Consider the following 18,551-nt stretch of genomic DNA (forward strand, 5'->3'; position numbering starts at 1 on the left):
CTGAAATGCTGCTTCTAAGGCAGATGATGCCAGAGCAGAGAGGGCAGCTCCGGGGTTGCACCATATCCAAGGCAATTTTCTCACCATCCCAGCTCGCTTCTTGTGTGGAGCTTACAGGACGTTTACACAGCAGCAGATGCGAGGGTCTGTTCTCTACCCAACCCACACACAGCTCTGTCACTCACATTCTGGCTGCCCCTATGCAGGTGGGGATGGGAAGAGGCCAGGAGGGTCCTTCCCTTTGTGCCCTCGGCATCTGCCCAAATTGCTGAACCACCACATGCATCATGCGGCCCATCTGGCAGGGTCTCTGTGCCCGGCAATGGATTGGAAAGGGGGGCAGCTGCAGGGCTGGGGATAGCAGGGGGTGCAGCGGGTCTGGGCGCAGCGGCATCAGCAGGGCCGTGGAATGGTAAAGGCACCGTGGGTCAGGACTGAGGGGAATCAGGCCAGCTGTTGGGGGAGGTAGGGTGGGCACGGCCGGAGTCAGGATTCCAGGGCATCAGCAGAGCTGGGCTGGGGAAGTTTTGGTGCCACGCTGCTCTGCCATTCACCTGTTCGCTCTCAATGGCACCAAAACTCAAGCACGTTAAGACAAGTCCTCTTTGTACCACCACCAGCGCGCAGCGCTGAGCCTCAGCCTCTCCCTAAATCTCACCAGGACCTCGAACAGAATCAGTTTAAACTAAGGGGAACGGGAACAAAAGACTAAAACAGGCTCCAGGAGAGGAGATTAAGGAGGAACAATTCCACACTCAATCTCCTTAAGCCTGTGGAAGGAGGAGAGAGAATCAAACACACGGGCCCGGTTTCAGTGCTCCCTGGATGGCACTCAGCCGACCTGCCCACCGGGTTTCTGGTTACAGAGCAGAACGTGCCCATAGCCCTCGCTCGCCCGGGCTCGGGGGCAGGGGGGAGAAGAGGGGTTCAGATCACAGTTTTAGTGCAAGCAATAACCTCTCCCGTCAGGGAAGTTTGGCGGCTCTCATCCCGCCCTTCCGCACCGAGTTCCCCGAAACCGACCACGTAACTAGCACAGATACGGACACGGCTGCAGTCTAGGGGGGAAAAAAAATCACATTTACCTGCACCCCCGATGAGCCAAAGGTTGCAGATATTCCCTGAACAGGGCAGCTACAGGGGATCCTACTATCCATTATTATTACTGAACAGCGAGCTCACGTGGGCTGCTGCCAGCATGGTGGAGGTTTCCGGGGCCTTGCCTCCCCTGGGGATTTCAGCCGTTGGTGATCAGCCATAGGGACAGCTGTCCCGGCATAGCCAGCCAATGCTAACTTTGCAGCAGAGAAGCGATCACCGCTTAAGGGCAGGGTAAGCGACGCGGGTGCAAATTGAATCTCCCCGTTAACAGTAGGGGCTGCAGCCCCGTCGGTCAATGAAACGGGGCAGGAATCCCCGATCTGACTCTGTCCTAGGGCAGCAGCCTCCCTGTGTCAGGGCTACGACTCTCCTCCCTTTTCTTCCCAGCCTGTGAGCGCCAGATGGGTTGCTGATTTTATGTAGCTTTTGAGGAAGCAGATGCTGTCCCGGGGGTTCTTTTGGGGGATTCTTTTCCTGCCATTTCAGAAATTCGCCCCTCACTGAGTAGCACGACCCTAAAATGCCCAAGGACAAAGTAGGTCTGAGCCAGAGGGGAAGAGATGGCTGGACACTCAGCAAGACTAAGCATTTACAGCACAGTCCTGTTGCTGGGGAGACATGGTCAATTTCATGAGCACAAGTTTAAAACAAACAAAAGGAAGTATTTCTTCACACAACACACAGTTAACCTGTGGAACTCCTTGCCAGAGGATGTTGTGAAGGCCAAGGCTATAACAGGGTTCGAAAAAGAACTAGATAAGTTCATGGAGGATAGGTCCATCAATGGCTATTAGCCAGGATGGGCAGGGATGGTGTCCCCTGGCCTCTGTTTGCCTGAGGCTGGGAATGAGCGACGGGATGGATCACTTGATAGTTACCTGTTCTGTTCATTCCCTCTGGGGCACCTGGCATTGGCCACTGTCGGCAGACAGATACTGGGCTGGAAGGACCTCTGGTCTGACCCAGTACGGCCATTCTTATGTTCATTCATGTGATTGTCACGCCTGGGCTGGACAGCGCCACGGTGACTCTACATGGATGCAATGCCTTGGCCAAGTGGGCTGGGCGGCTCTGGGCTGCTCCGTGGGGATGACGTGCCTCAGCTCGGCTCGGCGGTGCTCCGCACAGGTGCTGCCCACGGGCTAGGAGCTCCATACCAAGCGGGAAATCAACACTTTTTATTTGCACCTGCTGGGTGGTCCCCGCTGGCCCATTTAAAAGGCCAACCACCTCCTCAAGTTATTTCCAATTAAATCCTCAACAACTGCATAGCCCAGTTTGCCAGCTCCCCCTCGTTAAACCTCACCAGCGGCTCAACAGGGCTTTAACCAATCAAAAGCCACGCAGGATGCACGTACCCAGGCAGGACACTGCCCCGATGAGCTGAGATCTAAATGGGGACAAGCTGAGCACAGACAGGATGCCGGGAACAGCAGGGGATGCTGCTACAGGCTGAGAACAAAGTGCACTGGCAGAGCTGGGCAGAGACCTCCCGGCTGGAATGGCAAGGGAAGGATTTTTAGGTCAGGGTTCTGGACCCAGGCACATCTAGGTGGAGGAAACTTGCCCAACATCTGAGCTACCCAGGGCTGCCGACCCCTCCCCACACCGAGCCATGTTGCTTTCAGAAGCACTAGATTCACACAAAACCAGCCTCTTCTCCCACCGACATGAAGATTGCTTTTGGCGTTTGCTGCAATTATGCAGCTTCTGTTCAGGAGGCGGGGGGCGGGGAGTCATGAGGATCGTTTGGCTGATGTAACCCGAGCAGACATCTCCCAAGAGGATGCACAAAACGCGCTCTTCTCCGGAAGATGCAAAATGGGCCTTAATTGAAGCACTATTATTTAAACAGCAGGCACTGCAGCCCTTCTGCGCAATTTTACTTCAAGCATCTGTAAGTAATGGGGATCGGGGGAGGGAGGTATTAGAGTCAATGGTTAATAATCACACAACCAAAGTCAACTCATCCGCCGGAAGCTGATTTTTCCCTGGCAGCCCAGTGCGGCTTCCTTGTTCTGGGATCCATCATTTGACCTTGGCCAAAAGTTCACCTGGGAAACGAGCAAGGCGGCTGCATGGACAGCGGCTCGCTCTGCTAGCAACGAAGTAGTGCTGCAATGAGTTAGGTGCGTTAAGAGGGGACATGACAGAAGCATGCAACATAATGAATGGGGCCGGGAGCATTGATCAGAAACCAGCATGACCCGTGTGTTACGATACAAGGACATGGGGACAGTCAAAGAACTTGAAAAGTGGCCAATTCAAACTTGATCAAAAGGAAAGATTTTTTTCCCCACATGATGCATAATTAGCCGGTGGAACTCACTGCCACAAGATGTCACCGATGCCAAGAAGTTTAGCAGGATTAAATGGGTAGGAGGCATTGATAGGAGTAACACGACTAGCCAGAGTTAGACTAGTACATACTAAAAAACACACCAGACAAGAGGTTTGGAAGGATAATTATTAGTAGTAATATTGCAGCACCTTGGAGCGCTAGTCATGGACCCCATTTTGCTAGGCACTGTACGAACACAGAACAAAAAACAGCCCATGTCCCACAGAGCTTATCATCTACATGGAAAACAACAGACAAAGGTAGATACTGTCTGACAGGGGAGAACAAGAAAACCGTGAGACAGTGTTGGTCAGCATGACAGGCTGAGGTCTCTGCACACCAGCAGCCTAACCACAGTCAAGTTTTGTGTAGGCATCGTGGAAAAGGAGGGTTTTGAAGGAAGCTAATTCATTAGTTTTGTGGGTGTTTATGGGGAGCTTCACCGCAGCAAGAGGGGCAGCACGGGAGACAGCACAAAGGTGTTACATTTTCAAACAAGCAAGTGGGCAGAGGAGGCCGGGATCCTGGACCAACCGGCGGTGGGACGGCGAATGAGAGACAGGGAAAGGCCATGCAGGACCTTGAAAGCGAAGACACGCAGCTTGTATTTTTGGTATGCTAGAGAAGGGGGAGCCAATGGAGGGTTGCAAAGAGAGGAGGCGACACGGTCAAAGCGACAGGCCATGCAAACCATCTTTGCAGCAGGGATCTGAGCGCGACAGGACTGCCTTGGTCAAGGCCAGAGAAAAGGACGTTGCAGTAATTGAGGTGCAAGATGGTGAAAGCCTGGAAAAAGCCTCCTGCTGTCTGGCAGAAGCTCTCCCGTGTGTGGCTTAGGAGTAGACTTTCCTTGGGAGCAGCTGAGCCCATAACTGCCAATTGCAAGGTCCGGATCTTTGCTGTAACTGGTACCGACCTCGGCCAGAGACAGGATATTGGACTGGATGGAGCACCTGTCTGGCCTGAAGTTCCTAGAAGTTGTCTTTGAGGAAGCTCTCATCCCCCTCCATAATAAACTGAACGCACCGTGAGTGCTCCAGGCGGCGCTGCTGCATGTGCTGGGATAGATGGAGCCAGCCCTTCCTGCTTTTCTGCAGCTCCTCAACGACTGCTCAGTTGCACAAGCCTAGGTACAAAAATGAACATTCTTCCGTACCGGGGTCAGCTGCTGAACCATGAAAGGCATCCACAGCCGAATGTCAAGAAAGAATTTCTACCTGTCAGGAGAGCAGGGGATGCAGCCTCCCAGCAGACTCATCCAGAGACAGTCAGCACTTTGTCTGGCCTGGAAGATGTTTGTTTCAAACGAGCTTATCAAAATGTTTATTTCAAAAATCTGTAAATCCCAACAAAGAAAGAAAAATTCTAGAGTATTAGCATCACCAACTTTCCATCTCATCGGCAGCTCTAACAAGTGCTAGAGACGTACACATGGATTAGTTCAGTGACTGGACCCATCCGATTAGCTTGGGGTTTGCATCTTTAATGAGACAGCTTTCCCCCCAACTGTTTAGCAGGCGTCTGAGTTAATTAGTTGTTGCTGAAACAACAGAGTTTTGAACATCAAAATCCCCCACTTTTTCCATTTAACTGGTTTTCAACTGCTTGGTGCCTGTGACTAGTTCCCCAATCATCGAAAAAGTCTTTCAGGGAAACAGAGTGGAAAAGAACTGAATTCATAATGTAACAAACACACCAGGTTGTTGGTTTTTTTCCTTCCACAAACCTTTCAGATCTTTTCTGATTCACCAGGAAGCAGCAAAAATAAAGACGGCACACGCCCCTTTCTCCTACTCTTTGCAGGTCACCTTTAGGAAATGGTGCAACTGTCTGGAACACTGGAGGTCCACTGAACGTGGCCTTCCCTTCCACGTGTAACACTGCTTTGTTGTTATTCACCTTCCTTGGGATATAAACCCCACCAGCTTCCTGACAACCACTCCTTAGCTGGGGTCAAGTGGGGTGGGGGCTTCCTTCATCTTCTGCTGAAACAGCTGGCTCTGTGAGCCAGGATACGGGACGAGATGGACTGGCTGATGCGGCCTGGCCATTCCTACCTCCCTGTGCAATTCCACCGAGCCTCGTGGGGCTGGGAAGCGTGCATCAGATGCTGGAGACAGGAAGCGAGCGCCGGAGCCGGAGGGGAAATGGGGCATTTCTGTCCCTCCTATCCCCATCGGCATTCACATTTTTGATGAAAAACATGGTCAACCTTTCAACCGACTGCGGCAAGTGGAAGGATTCCAGGGAGAGGCAGGGACAGAGCCAAGGGAGAGTGGAGCAGAGGCAGGCACCGTTTGAACAGGCCGGGCCGGGACGTAACAGGAAATGGCAGCACCATGGGATTCGAGTCACGTTAATTTCAGCCTTTGCGCTACGAAATCCCATCTGTCCCGTCACGAAATGCTGCCTCTGACACAGCCTCCCTTCTGCTCGGGGCTGGTCGCTAACGCGGCTTTGCTTACTGGCAGAAAAAGGATGAGGAAAGCAGCTCTGACCCCTAGGTAAGGCTGCTTCCCAAACAAGAACTGGCTTTAACCACCACCAGGGAGGCAGCTATTGTTAATTTACTGCAGGTTACATTTATATTTCATTTATGCGTCTCAATACCCAGTGCAAAGGGCTGCTCAAAAAGTGCTGCAGGAAATTGCAAATGAAGAATCTCGTTACCTAATGAATTGGAGCCATTTAGTTAATAACATTTGCCAGCGTAAACCTGGAAGCCGAGCCAGGCTGCTCACTGCAGTTCCTTCAGCCACAGTTCAAACGCAATTAGCTGGGCATCATATCACCAAGATAATGAATGTAAGGAGCCCCCAGCAGGTCAGATTTAACTCTACGTCTTGTAGGGTGACCAGATGTCCCGATTTTATAGGGACAGTCCCGATTTTGGGGTCTTTTTCTTATATAGGCTCCTATTACTCCCCACCCCCATCCTGATTTTTCACACTTGCTGTCTGGTCACCCTAACGTCTTCCCTGGTCTTTATGTTCCAGATCCATGTGCTTCTTCCACTTGAGCTAAAGGAGAACTCCCTCAGCTTGTCCTAACGGATCTGTAATACTGTCCCCGGTGTGCGGGGGGGACGGGGGGACAAAACTCGAGGGCAACATCACTCATTCATATGCTCAAAGGCAGCATATGAGCTCCAGCAGCAGACAGGATGAACCCAGGAGTCTGACGCCTTCTGCTGGTGGGTGGCTCCATCCTGTTGTCCCAGCGGGAGAAACTGGGCTCCATGCACATGTCACATACTCAGCTGGCACTGAGGCTAGCCAGGCAGAGAGGGAATACGCCAGGGACCGCCATCCCCCCAGGGCCGGGCGGGGCTCTTACACCAGCGCCGCAGGCAGTGCACACTCAGCCGACGAGCACGGACTGATGCAGGGAGATGTGTGTGCTGATGTTGTTACGGATCAGGTCTCAACGACAGAGGCTAAAAATAGAAAGCACAGAGCAGGCGGAAAAGGGAGCCCAGGAACTGCCAAGATGCGTTCAGTGCAAGCCACCGCTGAGCTGGCGAGGCAGCTAACGTGGAGCGAGCGCAGCCTGCCCCAGGGGTGGGGGAACCAGGCCCGGCGGCTAATGCACTGGAGCAGGACTCAGGTTTTTCACTGATTCACAGATTCTAAGGCCCATCGGGATCCTCCAGCCTGACCCACTGCAGAGCACAGGTCAGAGACCTGCCCCTAGAGCAGAGCTTTTAGAAACACATCCCATCTTGATTTAAAAACGGCCACTGATGGAGAATCCACCACAGCCCTTGGTTAGTCGTTCCAATGGTTAATCCCTCTCACGGATACGAACGTACGTCCTGTTTCCAGTCGGACTTTGTCTAGCTTCAACTTCCAGCCATTGGACTGGGTTAGACCTTCCTCTGCTAGATGGAAGAGCCCGATATTATGTATTTGTTCCCCACTTAGGTACCTGTAGACTGTAATGAAGTCACCCCGTAACCTTCTCTTTGCTAAACTTAATAAACCAGGTTTCTTAATCCTTTAATCATTCGTCTCCAGACCACTTGGGCAGGTTGGGGTTGGTCCCCCAGCCACCTGGGCGCCTTCCTTTTCAGAGGGAGGAAACTTAGACGAGCTAATTAAGCACTAGACACCTTAACTTACCAATGGGCTACTCGCCAATCAGGCGCTCCTCGAGGTGAGCTGGGGTGGCAGAATCGGAACATAGTCATTATCGTGTGCTGGCTTGGAGGCTTGCAGTTATTAACCAGATCAAGTGCCGGCTAGGGGAGTGGTTCTCAGCCAGGGGTCCGGGGCTCCCTGAAAGCAGCTTTCAGGGGGTCCTCCAAGCATGGTCAGCTTTAGATTTGCTAGGGCCCAGGGCAGAAAGCCGAAGCCCCACCGCCTGGGGCTGAAGCCCAGGGCCCCGAGCCCCGTCACGGGGGGCTGAAACCGAAGCCTGAGCAATTGCCTGTGGCGTGGGGCCCAGCCAATTGCCCGGCTTGCTACCCGCTAACGCCGGCCCTGGCTTTTATATACCAAAAACCAGTTGTTGTGGCACAGCTGGGCCAAGGAGTTTTTATAGCATGCTGGGCGGGAGGCCTCAGAAAGAAAAAGGCCTATGGGGAGTCACTCTGTGGATCCCTCTGCTCATGCTGCGAGCCTCTTTTAAGGGAGAGACAATTATCAAGGTGCCGGAAACAGGCAGCATCCTGGTCAGCTCCCCGCCCCACAGCACGGCTTACTAATAACCCCAGACACAGGGAGTGCTGGAAGCAGGGGAAAGTTCCCTGCCTCTGGTTTTAATTTCACGTCCTGGGAAAAGACAGAGGAGCCGGGTTTCGGTGGGGATATTACATTACGGGGTCCACGGCGAGGAGGGTTTTGTGCTTGGCTGGGAGGAGGGAATTTGAAACCAGCCAGATTGGATTGCCGGGGGGAGCAGGGCAGGCAGCGCTGCTAGCAGACAAAACAAATCTCTTCCCCCTTAACCAACCCTCCACAACGCTGGCTACAGGCGTCCCTGGGGCATTTGCAGATAAGGCTCCCTTGCTTTCCTCTAAGCTGCAGCTCACTATAAATCTGCCTCCTCCTCCCATGCCCCCTGTCCTCTGTCTCCATCCCCGCCCACCGTTCAGCATCATTAAAAGGATTTTTTTATGGGTGTGATTTCTAATTGAATTTGCTAGACATTACCCGACCAGGCTTCGCGATGAATTACTAACTGGAACCGCATGGCATTAGGTTGCTGCATGCTCTGTCTCACCCCTCCCGGTCTCCTCCCCCCGCCCCAGAGAAAGCAGGGCTTTGCCAAGCTCTCAGGACCAGCATTTCTCTCCCTCTCTGAGCCTCTGGCAAAGCTACAGCACTCAGATCTTGGAGTGTAGCTACAAGGGGGTGGAAATTAGCGCGATTCACAGGAACAAAAGCAACCAGTGTATGAGAGAGAGGGGAATAAGCGATTCTGCAAGTGAGCTGGGCAAAGTGTGCCCGTCTTCCCTGAACCCAAGAGGGACTGCAGCTAGGACAGGAGCCTACAGAGCTGGGCCCCTGGGTTCTAACAGGATTTGGTCTTGCTGCTTCGCCAGGGCCCACTGTGCATTGTAACTACGTGCCGCATCATGAGGGGGTTTGCGCAGGACAGTGTGTTTGGCCCTGACCATTACAACACGGGGCTGCTGGCCTGGCAACATCTGGAGCGTAGATGGGAGGCCCCTGGTGGGGTTATAACTGGGTTTGGAGTTGCAATTGGTGGCCACCAGCTCTGGTGCAGAGCACCCCACGCCCTGCAATGCCCACTCCAGGAGAGCATCCGCTTTACGGCGTGGGCAGGCAATTCTGGGGCTTCTCCAGGTTCCATTTCCAATTTCAACGGAACCTTTTCTCCTGCCTCTGCCTTGCTGACCTTCTGCCACCTCCCCTACCCGGCAACCCTGGTAGCCCTTGCCCACACGCCACTGGGATCTTGCCCAGGGCTGGCTGCATCCGGCCCCAAGCAACAGCTGTCACAGCTGTATTCCAAGTGCTCTGTGTCCTCGCTGCTTTCTCTAACCACTGCCCCACTCTATACCCATTAATGCAACATCGAAAACATCTGAATCCCTCATGTGAACACAGACCAATGCGAACCTCCCCCCGCAATTTTGGGAAAAGTTGGATGGGAACTTTGTGGCCTGAGTTCAGCACTGATATCCACAAAGCCCAAATTCAGACAGACGCAGATTAAGGAAACAGGCTGCCCTGCAAAGAATCTGGAATGTAAACCTCTTGAGTGCCTGTTTCGGTCAGCAGTTAAAGGGGGGTTTTGCAGGCAGGCAGTTGAATGTAATGCAAAAGGAAACACCGATCTTCCCGCGTGTTAGGGTAGACCCTACGTATTTTGCAGAGCAATGCACTGTGCACCTGCAGCAGAGGAGCTACTGCTGCAGGTGCACAACTCTGCAGCAAGCAGAGTTGCTATTATGTCCTTCATACACACGGCTGATCATCTGCATCGGCACCACTGACTGGACGCAGTTAGTAACGGACACAAGGAGCTCTGTCCAGAACCCAAGAATCATCAGTGATCTCCCTCCAGCAACCAACAAGAATAAAAGGGCTTTTCACAGCTACCTGATTCATCCCTTATCCTTCACGGAGGAGACGAGCGCCAGTCCCAGTGGGGAGATGGGAATTCAGAACTTCTGGTACCCATCTCACAACGCTCCTAGCTCTTCTCTGCAAACCCAGCTAGCCTGCAGGGCTGAATGATGCCACTTGGCATTAGAGTAGCTGCTGTCAAAAGTCTATCCAAATCCAGTGTCCGGCAGCCGACTGCAAATTAAACCAGCCCAGCTCACTGTGGTGGCAGTCCTTGGTGTGGGTTTGGGAGTAGGTGGCTTTCCCCCCTGGAGATTCAGCAATGAACCAGTGTCCCAAACAGAGGCTGCTGGAGGGCAGGAGAAGCAATCTTTCAGAGAAGATGTGAAACCAAAGTTGGGAGTGGTTGGGGATTTTTTTGGTAGTAGCTTTTAACCTCAGTGACCCGGTCAAAACATAACACAGTTCCTACATTCCTCCTATTTAAACTCTTCTGTCATTTCAGCTAGAGAGAGCGTTCAGCACCACTTCCACTCCTAAATTAAAGTGGAAAATTGCTGTGAGCTGTTAAACAGCTGCCACGTTCCACCCCAGAGATGGCTGCCTCTGAGCAATCCCTGCCTAGTTTGTATGCGTGATTCCTAAGCTTGTAAAGAGCTTTAGGATCCTTTGGATGCGTTAGGTGTAGGTTCTTATACACGTATGCACAGTGGCTCACAAACAGAGCAATGAATACAACCTGAGATACACTGTATAAAACAAGGTGCAATTCAACTGCCTGCAGAGAAAGTGCTGACTCTGGGAACGCTCCCTGCTGGGAACAGGAAAACAACCCTCTCCTAATACCCACAGCAAACCCACAATGCGATTTCATCGGCGCTGACTGGGGAAAGTCATGTGGTCGCCACCGACTTTGCAGAATGCTTTTTATCATTCAGCAATCCACACCGCAACGTCCACATGCTGCTGGAAAGCAAATCAGGAAACTGACGTGCACAGGGAATCCATCTGTAGCAGTCAGGAAGGCATGTAGCAGCAGACAGAGAGGCGTTCCCATAGAGGGGCGAGAGTCGGGGGAAACGGCCAGATGGAGATTCTGGTTTCAGACATTATTTAAGCAGGCATTCCTCTCCCTGGTCAAATTGTACTGCTTGGCTAGAAACAGCCGCTGCTATTAGCAACCTGGAGATCACTCGGATTCTAAAACCTACGGGGAGGATCACCAACGTTCCTTAAAGGGGATCCTACCAATCAATGCTTCACGTAGGCTTGCAAACCCCACTAAATTCTTTATTGGTTGTCTTTGACTACTTTGTGCCTTTGCACCATCCCTTCACCCCAAAAGGCAGAAGACCCCGTGTTCCCACCCAACCCTGTAACAACAAATCAATATCCGCAGCCCAACTCTCAGGAGCAGCCCTACAATAACAAACCAACAGGAACCTTCCTCTCCTACGGCCCCAAAAACAAAACCCAGCATGCACGGCCCAGCACTCAAGAGCAACCCTGTAACCACCAAAACGTCCACCTCTGCCCTAAAGCACAATCCTACCACAACGAGCCAGCGCCCACGTGATGAAGGCAAAAATATTCGTTTACAAAATGGATACCGGCCTTGGAGTTCCAAAAGTGTTTGGGTTTCTAAGACTCATTGAAAAGAGGATTTTAAAACCTCCAAAGGACACCTCGACAGCATCCTACCAACATGGGGAGATTTTTGTTTTATGGCGGATCCAGTCTGGTTCATTTCTGAAAAAAAGTAGTTTTGTGGCAGACTCTACGAAGAGCCAGGGCCAGAGACAAAGCACTCTCCTGTCCATTAGGTGTATAGGGAAGGTACATTCGCAGCAGCACATTCATAGACTCCCAGTGTGATCTCATAATTAATTACCCACTGGTATTTATCCAGACTACCAAGTGCTGCTGGAATTCACGGGATAGCAAATGGAAACTATCCAATGCACCGGGAGTTCCCAAATGCCCCTGCTCCCCCCTTTACCAACCCTCCCTCAATTCCTCCCTACTGCCACTAGGGATAACACTTACCTTTGCTAATCCCAACAGCTGACCTTTGCACGCAAGTGACTGTCAGTGCTGTGTGGCCTGTTCCCACGCCCCTGCAAGATTATTAGTAATGGCAGACTGGGCAGCTATGACGATTTGGACCATCTGTGCTTAGGCAGAAGGGGTCTGTGTGTGTGGAAAGCGTGGCTGCGACTCGCGAGAAATGCATCTGTGTTGTTCAGGTTGGTTCCCCATTGGTTTGGGCCTGTCCAGGACCTGCAGGCCTGTGGGGAAGGGCTCGGCTCTCTGGGAAGGTGAAAAGCTACCATGCGATCAAAGACAGAAGGGGAGAGTGGGGTTGAGGTCACCTGCCAGCCTGCACCGGAGGTCGGCGCACTCAAGGGTGCAGAACGGGGCGTTAGAACACGCCACGTTGGGAGGATGCTTTTCAAGACAAATCACTGATAACATCCTGCTGCAACATGTGCTTCTCCTTCCCTTCGTTCAGTTCCCACCCCCAGACTCTGCTCCTGTCAGAAAACGTTAATATCCTACTGCTTCCCCATGCCATTACTGCCCGTCTATGTATATGTTTTACATGCATGCGCCCTCTGCCCATACACACACGGCACACACAATTTTAAGCAGATTAAAGTCCTGATCCAGCAAAGCACTTATGCACATGTTCTGAATCGAGGCGAATATATTTACTGCAGTCTCCCTTAATTTTATGCAGCACCACAGGCATGATTTCTTGGTCTCCTAGTTCTCCAAGTGCCCTGATCAATAACCTTGGACCCCAATTTAATGAGAAGGAAAACTGAGGGCCTGGCCACCCATTATGTGACACTAAGTATCTGGACACTTGCATTCAGTTCTTGGCACTGGCATTTTTTTGGTGCATAGAATCATACAAGATTAGGGTTGGAAGAGACCTCAGGAGGCATCTAGTCCAATCCCCTGCTCAAAGCAGGACCAATCCCCAACTAAATCATCCCAGCCAGGGCTTTGTCATGACCCTGGGCAAGTTACTTCCCCATCTCTGCCTCAGTTTTCCCATCTGTAAAACAGGGCTCATAAAGGTGCTCAGGCCCAGGACCTATCTGATCTCTGAATTTTAGGTTTTTTTCCTAAAAGAAGAATGTAAAGAGTGCATTTTTGATCAGGACTAGGCTGAAATCTTGCCGCATACTGCTGGGGTCAAGGGTTGGAATTGCCTGTGAAATCTGACTTCCTAAATTGACACAGCAAGTGGCATCTCTGATGGCAAAGTCAAATAGGACTTCAGGATGAAACCAATAACAGTCTATAGAAGTTGCTTTAAAAACCTATGGAGCTGAATGGAAAATGAGATTCTGAAAATGTTCTGAGCCTTCTTGTAGAATTTTATAGCAGGGATATAACTTAATAGAGAATTCTATCAGACGTCTCAATAAACTTAGAGAAAGAATCTGGTTCTCTGTTAAATTCTATCAGACTTTTCCATAAAGGGGAACTTTCTTCTTCTTGTTAATATCACACACAATTCTGCTTCCCAGCAAAACTCCGGGCTGGCTTTTCACTTGGCAGACCCCAGCACCTCGCAACGAATAATACATGTTCAGTGAGAAACAGGTGATGGAAAATTACTCCCAAGGAAGCAGCAATGGGGCTACGTTCCTGAACATGGCTGTAGCATTCAAGAGTGCTTTGTGCTGACGGGACATTAACCTAACTTCCACGGTTGCCAGGCAACACGGAGTTTGATGGAGGGAGCCGTTTTAACAGCTGCCCTTTTACACAGACAAGTGGTCAATTCAGAAGCTCGGTTTTCGTGTGGAGGAGAAGAAAGAAGCAGGAAGAAAAGCTGCATTATTTGACTAAAAGATCATGGTTTATCATTCTCTGTATCCCACCCTCCCGAGTAAAAAAAATAAAATAAACCTCTTAGATTAGTCTTAAAACCTATTTATATGCTGTTAGCGCAATCTCAAGCTTCTCTTTGCAAGCTGATTTCCTGCTGCTACTTCAGTAAAGAAATGCACGCGTCGCAGGTACACTGGCTGTCAGTCACAGGTTTGGCAAAGGTGCATACCCAGGTCTCATAAGTGACAACTGGCTCACCGTGGGAACATCTGATGGATTAATTATAACCAGGAGACTAAGACAAAGGATAAATAAAGCCAGAATTGTATTTATTCCCTACATCAGAAAAATAATGGTTTGGTTTAAACAAGATTTTAATAATTAAGGCTGGGATTTTAAAAGGCATCTATGGGAATTAATCATCCAAATCCCATTGAAATCATGCACCTTTGAAAGCCCCAAGTCTGCATGCTCAGTAAATAATTAAATAAACCATTACATCGCTGTAAAAATGACACTATAAAACAGCCGCCTCTGTGCATCACCAGAACACAGCAGATATGCTCCTCCAACAACCAGTGTGATGCCGTTGATTCAGCTTCAAGGCGCTCTCAAGTTGCTTGGCACAAATTTATGAAGCAAGATAAACTAGAAAATGCACATTCCCTTTCCAAACAATTTAAATCAACAGCGTTCTATTAAAAGCAAACACACAAAACCAAGCTGGACCATGTTAAAAATTCACAAATTGACAGATGAGCGATGAGAGAAACATCTGCCAAATCCACTGCTTTCCCCAGTAGTACTCTCCTTATCAGGCTATTTTCCTGAAGCTGAGCTCAGTGCAGGGAGATTTCAGTCTGAATCAAAGAGCAACTGATGGGTTTCAAGAAACGGTGCTGGTACTAAAATGGGTCTGTCTATATTTATGACACTAGCACTGGAGTAGCTACACTGCTGCAGTCACTCTGTTGCAAACCCTGCTCTAGACATGCTGCACTGATGAAAAGCACGACGTCCACCACTGTGGCCATTTACTGGAGTTGCCTGTACTAATACAGAAGGGTCTAAATCACACTTCTCTTTCCCTGATGCGTCTGATCACGTAGGTTACCCAATTCCAGATCCCCCAGGCTCCACACATCCCATAAACACCTCCACAGGCTAAGGACTCGTTATACCATAACTTCACGATGGACAGGCAGGTGGCTTTGCATGGATTGGGCCAGTAAAGCTTTGCAATGGTGCAAAGCTCCTCCCTCCACCCTGGGGCAGACTACAGGCCTGTTGGTTGAGGCGAGCCTGCCAACGTCCCAGCAGAGACGTGCCGAGAAGCCAGGTGGCACAAGCTGGATAAATGTGAGGCAGCACTGGCTAGTGGCTAGAGAAGAAACTCCAAGTCAGCCGTTCCCAAGTTCCAGTCCCAGCTCTGCCTAACTCGCCCTGGGTTTACCCCAGGCCAAAACACGGGACTGCCTCACTTTGCCCACTGGTAATTCTCACCTCCCAGCTGGGGCGCTGAGGGGATGGATTAGCTACTGCGACAAAGCCCTCCTTCAAGGCTAAGCATTACTAGCGACACAGAGCCGTGGGGTTCTTTAAGGAAGGGAGCTCCGGTATCGTCAGGAGGACATGCCTTTAACGGGAAGGTGACCTGACTTCCCACAGCGCCAACCGCTCTGCCAACGACACCTCCTTGCCACTTCCCCCTGGGCAGAACGCAGCAGGGTAGGGGACACAGGTCGGGGGGGGGTCGGGGGGGGGAGGCGGGGGCAGATACAAAGAGGTGTTTTAACTTCAGCTCCGTCCAGCCCTGATGGAGGAAGGCTCTTTGTCTCCAGCAACGGCAGCCAATGAGTGACACAAGGAGGCTGCCGCGCACAAGAGGCCAGCTATGCCAGCAGTCTCCCCCACCCCCTTGCCATCAACCTCCAGGAACTACCTGGAAAGGCCGCTTATTCGGCTGCCCAGTGAGTGTGGTGGCCAAGGTTAATGTGAGGTAGGTGCAGATTTACTCCCAAGATCCTGCCTAGCTCGGATAACGTATGTGTGTATTCTCCCCCCAGCGGCTGCGCTCTATAAACACTGATTTCTTGGGGGGTGGGGTCTTTCCAACATGACCCACCATTTCTCTTCATTTAAAGGGCCATCACGATGACTGATTTGTTCTGGACATGCACCCCAGAACAATTGACTTTTCACTTATCCTAACAAGCCAGGCGATGCCTACCCAGTGACCTGCTGTTCAGATCAGTGTGTGTTTTTAAAAAAAAAACAAACCACCACCTCTTGCACTTCTCTGGCATATTAACTCCCGATGAATCCTGTACCCCTTTGCAAATTAAATAGAGGGGAATCCCTTCTTCCTCACGATGAAATGCAGCTGCCTCTAGAGTGAATGCATTAGCTAACAGTGCATCACAGGCTTGGAGAGGACAGGAGGCACGCTTTACCCGACTGAGCCGCTCCCACAGCTGGGGGTTGATGGGGGTAGAATTTAAAGGTTTAAACTGAAACAGATCAGGACAACAAGGGCTAGAATTCCTACTTTGGGGAAAACATGCCAGGGAATGTTTAATGAACACAAGTGGTCACGGACGCTGTCTTACACTCAACCCAGGAGTCTGGCAGTTCAGCGCCATGGTAGCAAGAGAGACGCAAACACCAACCCAGAAACACCCTGTTTCTCCTCCCTGGGTCTCTCATGTATGGATCACACCCAGCTCCACCTGGCTTAGAGTGTCTGACTCAGGTGGGACAGCTACAGTCATTGCTCTTTTGCTATCCTATGAACATGGGTGCAAACAAATCTCCTTTTTCGTCTCTTTTCAAGGCAGTTTAAGGCGTCCACTTTTTAAAACGTGGTTTATGGAAGAAACACCAAATCTCTAGGCGCTCTAAAGCTAGGACCTCAGCACCTGGCTGACCCTTCCCAGTGGCCTAAAACAGATCACCCTGCCAGCGAGCCAGCTATACTCCTACTGTGCCACCAGGCCTACAAGGATCACCACAAAGCTGTGAGATGGCCCGGGCCTCCCCCTTTAACTACCTCGCTGGCAAGCGGCAAGGTTGGACAGCTGGCCATGGAGGAGGGCTTGCACGCTGCAGCAATGTCTGCAGCTTACACCACACAGGATCAAGTCCCTTCTTTTGCTCCACAGAACCTTGGCCAAAGTCGGAGATGACGAAATCTGCATGTAACACTTGGAGAATCTCACAGACAGGTTTGTCTCAAGTGCTCCACTCTAAACCTATGAGTGAGATGGAGTTGGCAGGTGGGGAGGGGAGGGCTGGACACACACGCAATATGGCTAATTCACTAAATACTTAATGCAAGCAAGACTCATGCAGAAGTAATAACAATCCAGCACAGCTTTACGGAGGTCACAAGGAATGGGCAGAGTGCTCCAGTTTCAATTCCTGACCTTAATGAGTGGTACATCACTGACCAGAAAGGAGAGGTTTTTAAGATGGCTTTGAGCCTTAAAAACTGAAGCCAATCCCCTGTAAGCAGGAGTTCTCCACCTTCTCAGCTGTATGACAAGGAGAAGTTAGGGAAATGCTCCACCCGGTGAGAACAACGCACGTCCTTCCACTAGCAGAGCACAGGATGCAAAGAGCCAGGGTCACGTTAACTTTGACGGCTCCCGGAAATGTGGCATTTGATACTGACCAGGGAGGACAGGAATGACACAACATGCCACTGCATCTGCCTGATCCACACTCCATGGAGGGACAGGCAGCCAGTGGGTCTATTCGGCTCGCTCAGCCGTGGGCTGCTGCTTTCAGTCCCCTTAGTGTCCAGTCTTAGGCTGCTGGCAATGGGAGAGAACAGTGGGCTACTGGCAAGCTGCAGTTCGTGGTCATCTCAGCAGAAGCAGTGGCCAGCCAAGGTGTATGATCAACCAAGCGCCTGACAGGGCTGAGGGCCATGGGGGTTCTTACCTGTATTCATAGTGATGCGACATGAAGCCAGAAGAGGGTCGGATGTCTGCCTGGGCCAGGGTTTTAATGGGAGATTTGAAAGGTTTTTCAGAGCTGACTGAGCGGAAGGTGCTGAAGTCATGGGTCCCTAGGAGGGAACCCGCTGCTTCCTGCATGGCAGGCACGTTCAAATGGCTGGAACAAAATGGAGAGAAAACCATCAGCGCAAGGAGGAAAGTTATAGGGCGAGTCTGGAAGCATGGGAAGGTTCTGCACACCACTGTCTTTGCGGGGGTTAAAGAGAATAAATTTCCAAGAAGGGCCCAAGGCCAAGCCCCAGATTCAGACACTCTAGAAAAAAACTGGGAACGGCAAGTAAAGGATGGGGAACTCCCATACCGCAAATGGCCCCCTACCTTATAATGGCCCGAACCAAAAAACATGGTGCCAAACACCCCTGAAGTTTGGGGGTGTTCCAAACGCCAACCCAGAAGTGAATTCTGTTCACCTCTAAGGGCCTATTACTGCAAAGGTTTACACAAGGCAGTAGCTATCAAAGAACTTCTAGATCTCTCATAAAGAATCCTGTGGCACCTTATAGACTAACAGACGTTTTGCAGCATGAGCTTTCGTGGGTGAATACCCACTTACAGATCTCTCATGACTGCAGGATCTGAACACCTCCATTAAAGTTACTGCCCTGAAAAAACACAAACCAAAAATCCTCTCTGGAGGAGGAGGTTCTTATAAATTAAAATGGAAATTGCAGAGAAATTCACAACACAAGGACAATTATCTAA

The 18,551-nt window shown here is 50.9% G+C and overlaps 1 protein-coding gene across 1 annotated transcript in view; it reads right to left on the reverse strand.

Moving 5' to 3' along the window:
* The window catches only part of PUSL1 (pseudouridine synthase like 1), a 63,681-nt gene that overhangs the window by 10,678 nt on the left and 34,452 nt on the right, over positions 1 to 18,551 (reverse strand). The window contains exon 5 of the mRNA XM_044995897.1: positions 17,773 to 17,946. Within this exon, the coding sequence (XP_044851832.1) occupies positions 17,773 to 17,946 (174 nt within the window). The remainder of the gene's footprint in view (positions 1 to 17,772; positions 17,947 to 18,551) is intronic.

Source organism: Mauremys mutica, chromosome 21, assembly GCF_020497125.1.
Source record: "Mauremys mutica isolate MM-2020 ecotype Southern chromosome 21, ASM2049712v1, whole genome shotgun sequence".
Classification (NCBI taxonomy): Eukaryota; Metazoa; Chordata; order Testudines; family Geoemydidae; genus Mauremys; species Mauremys mutica.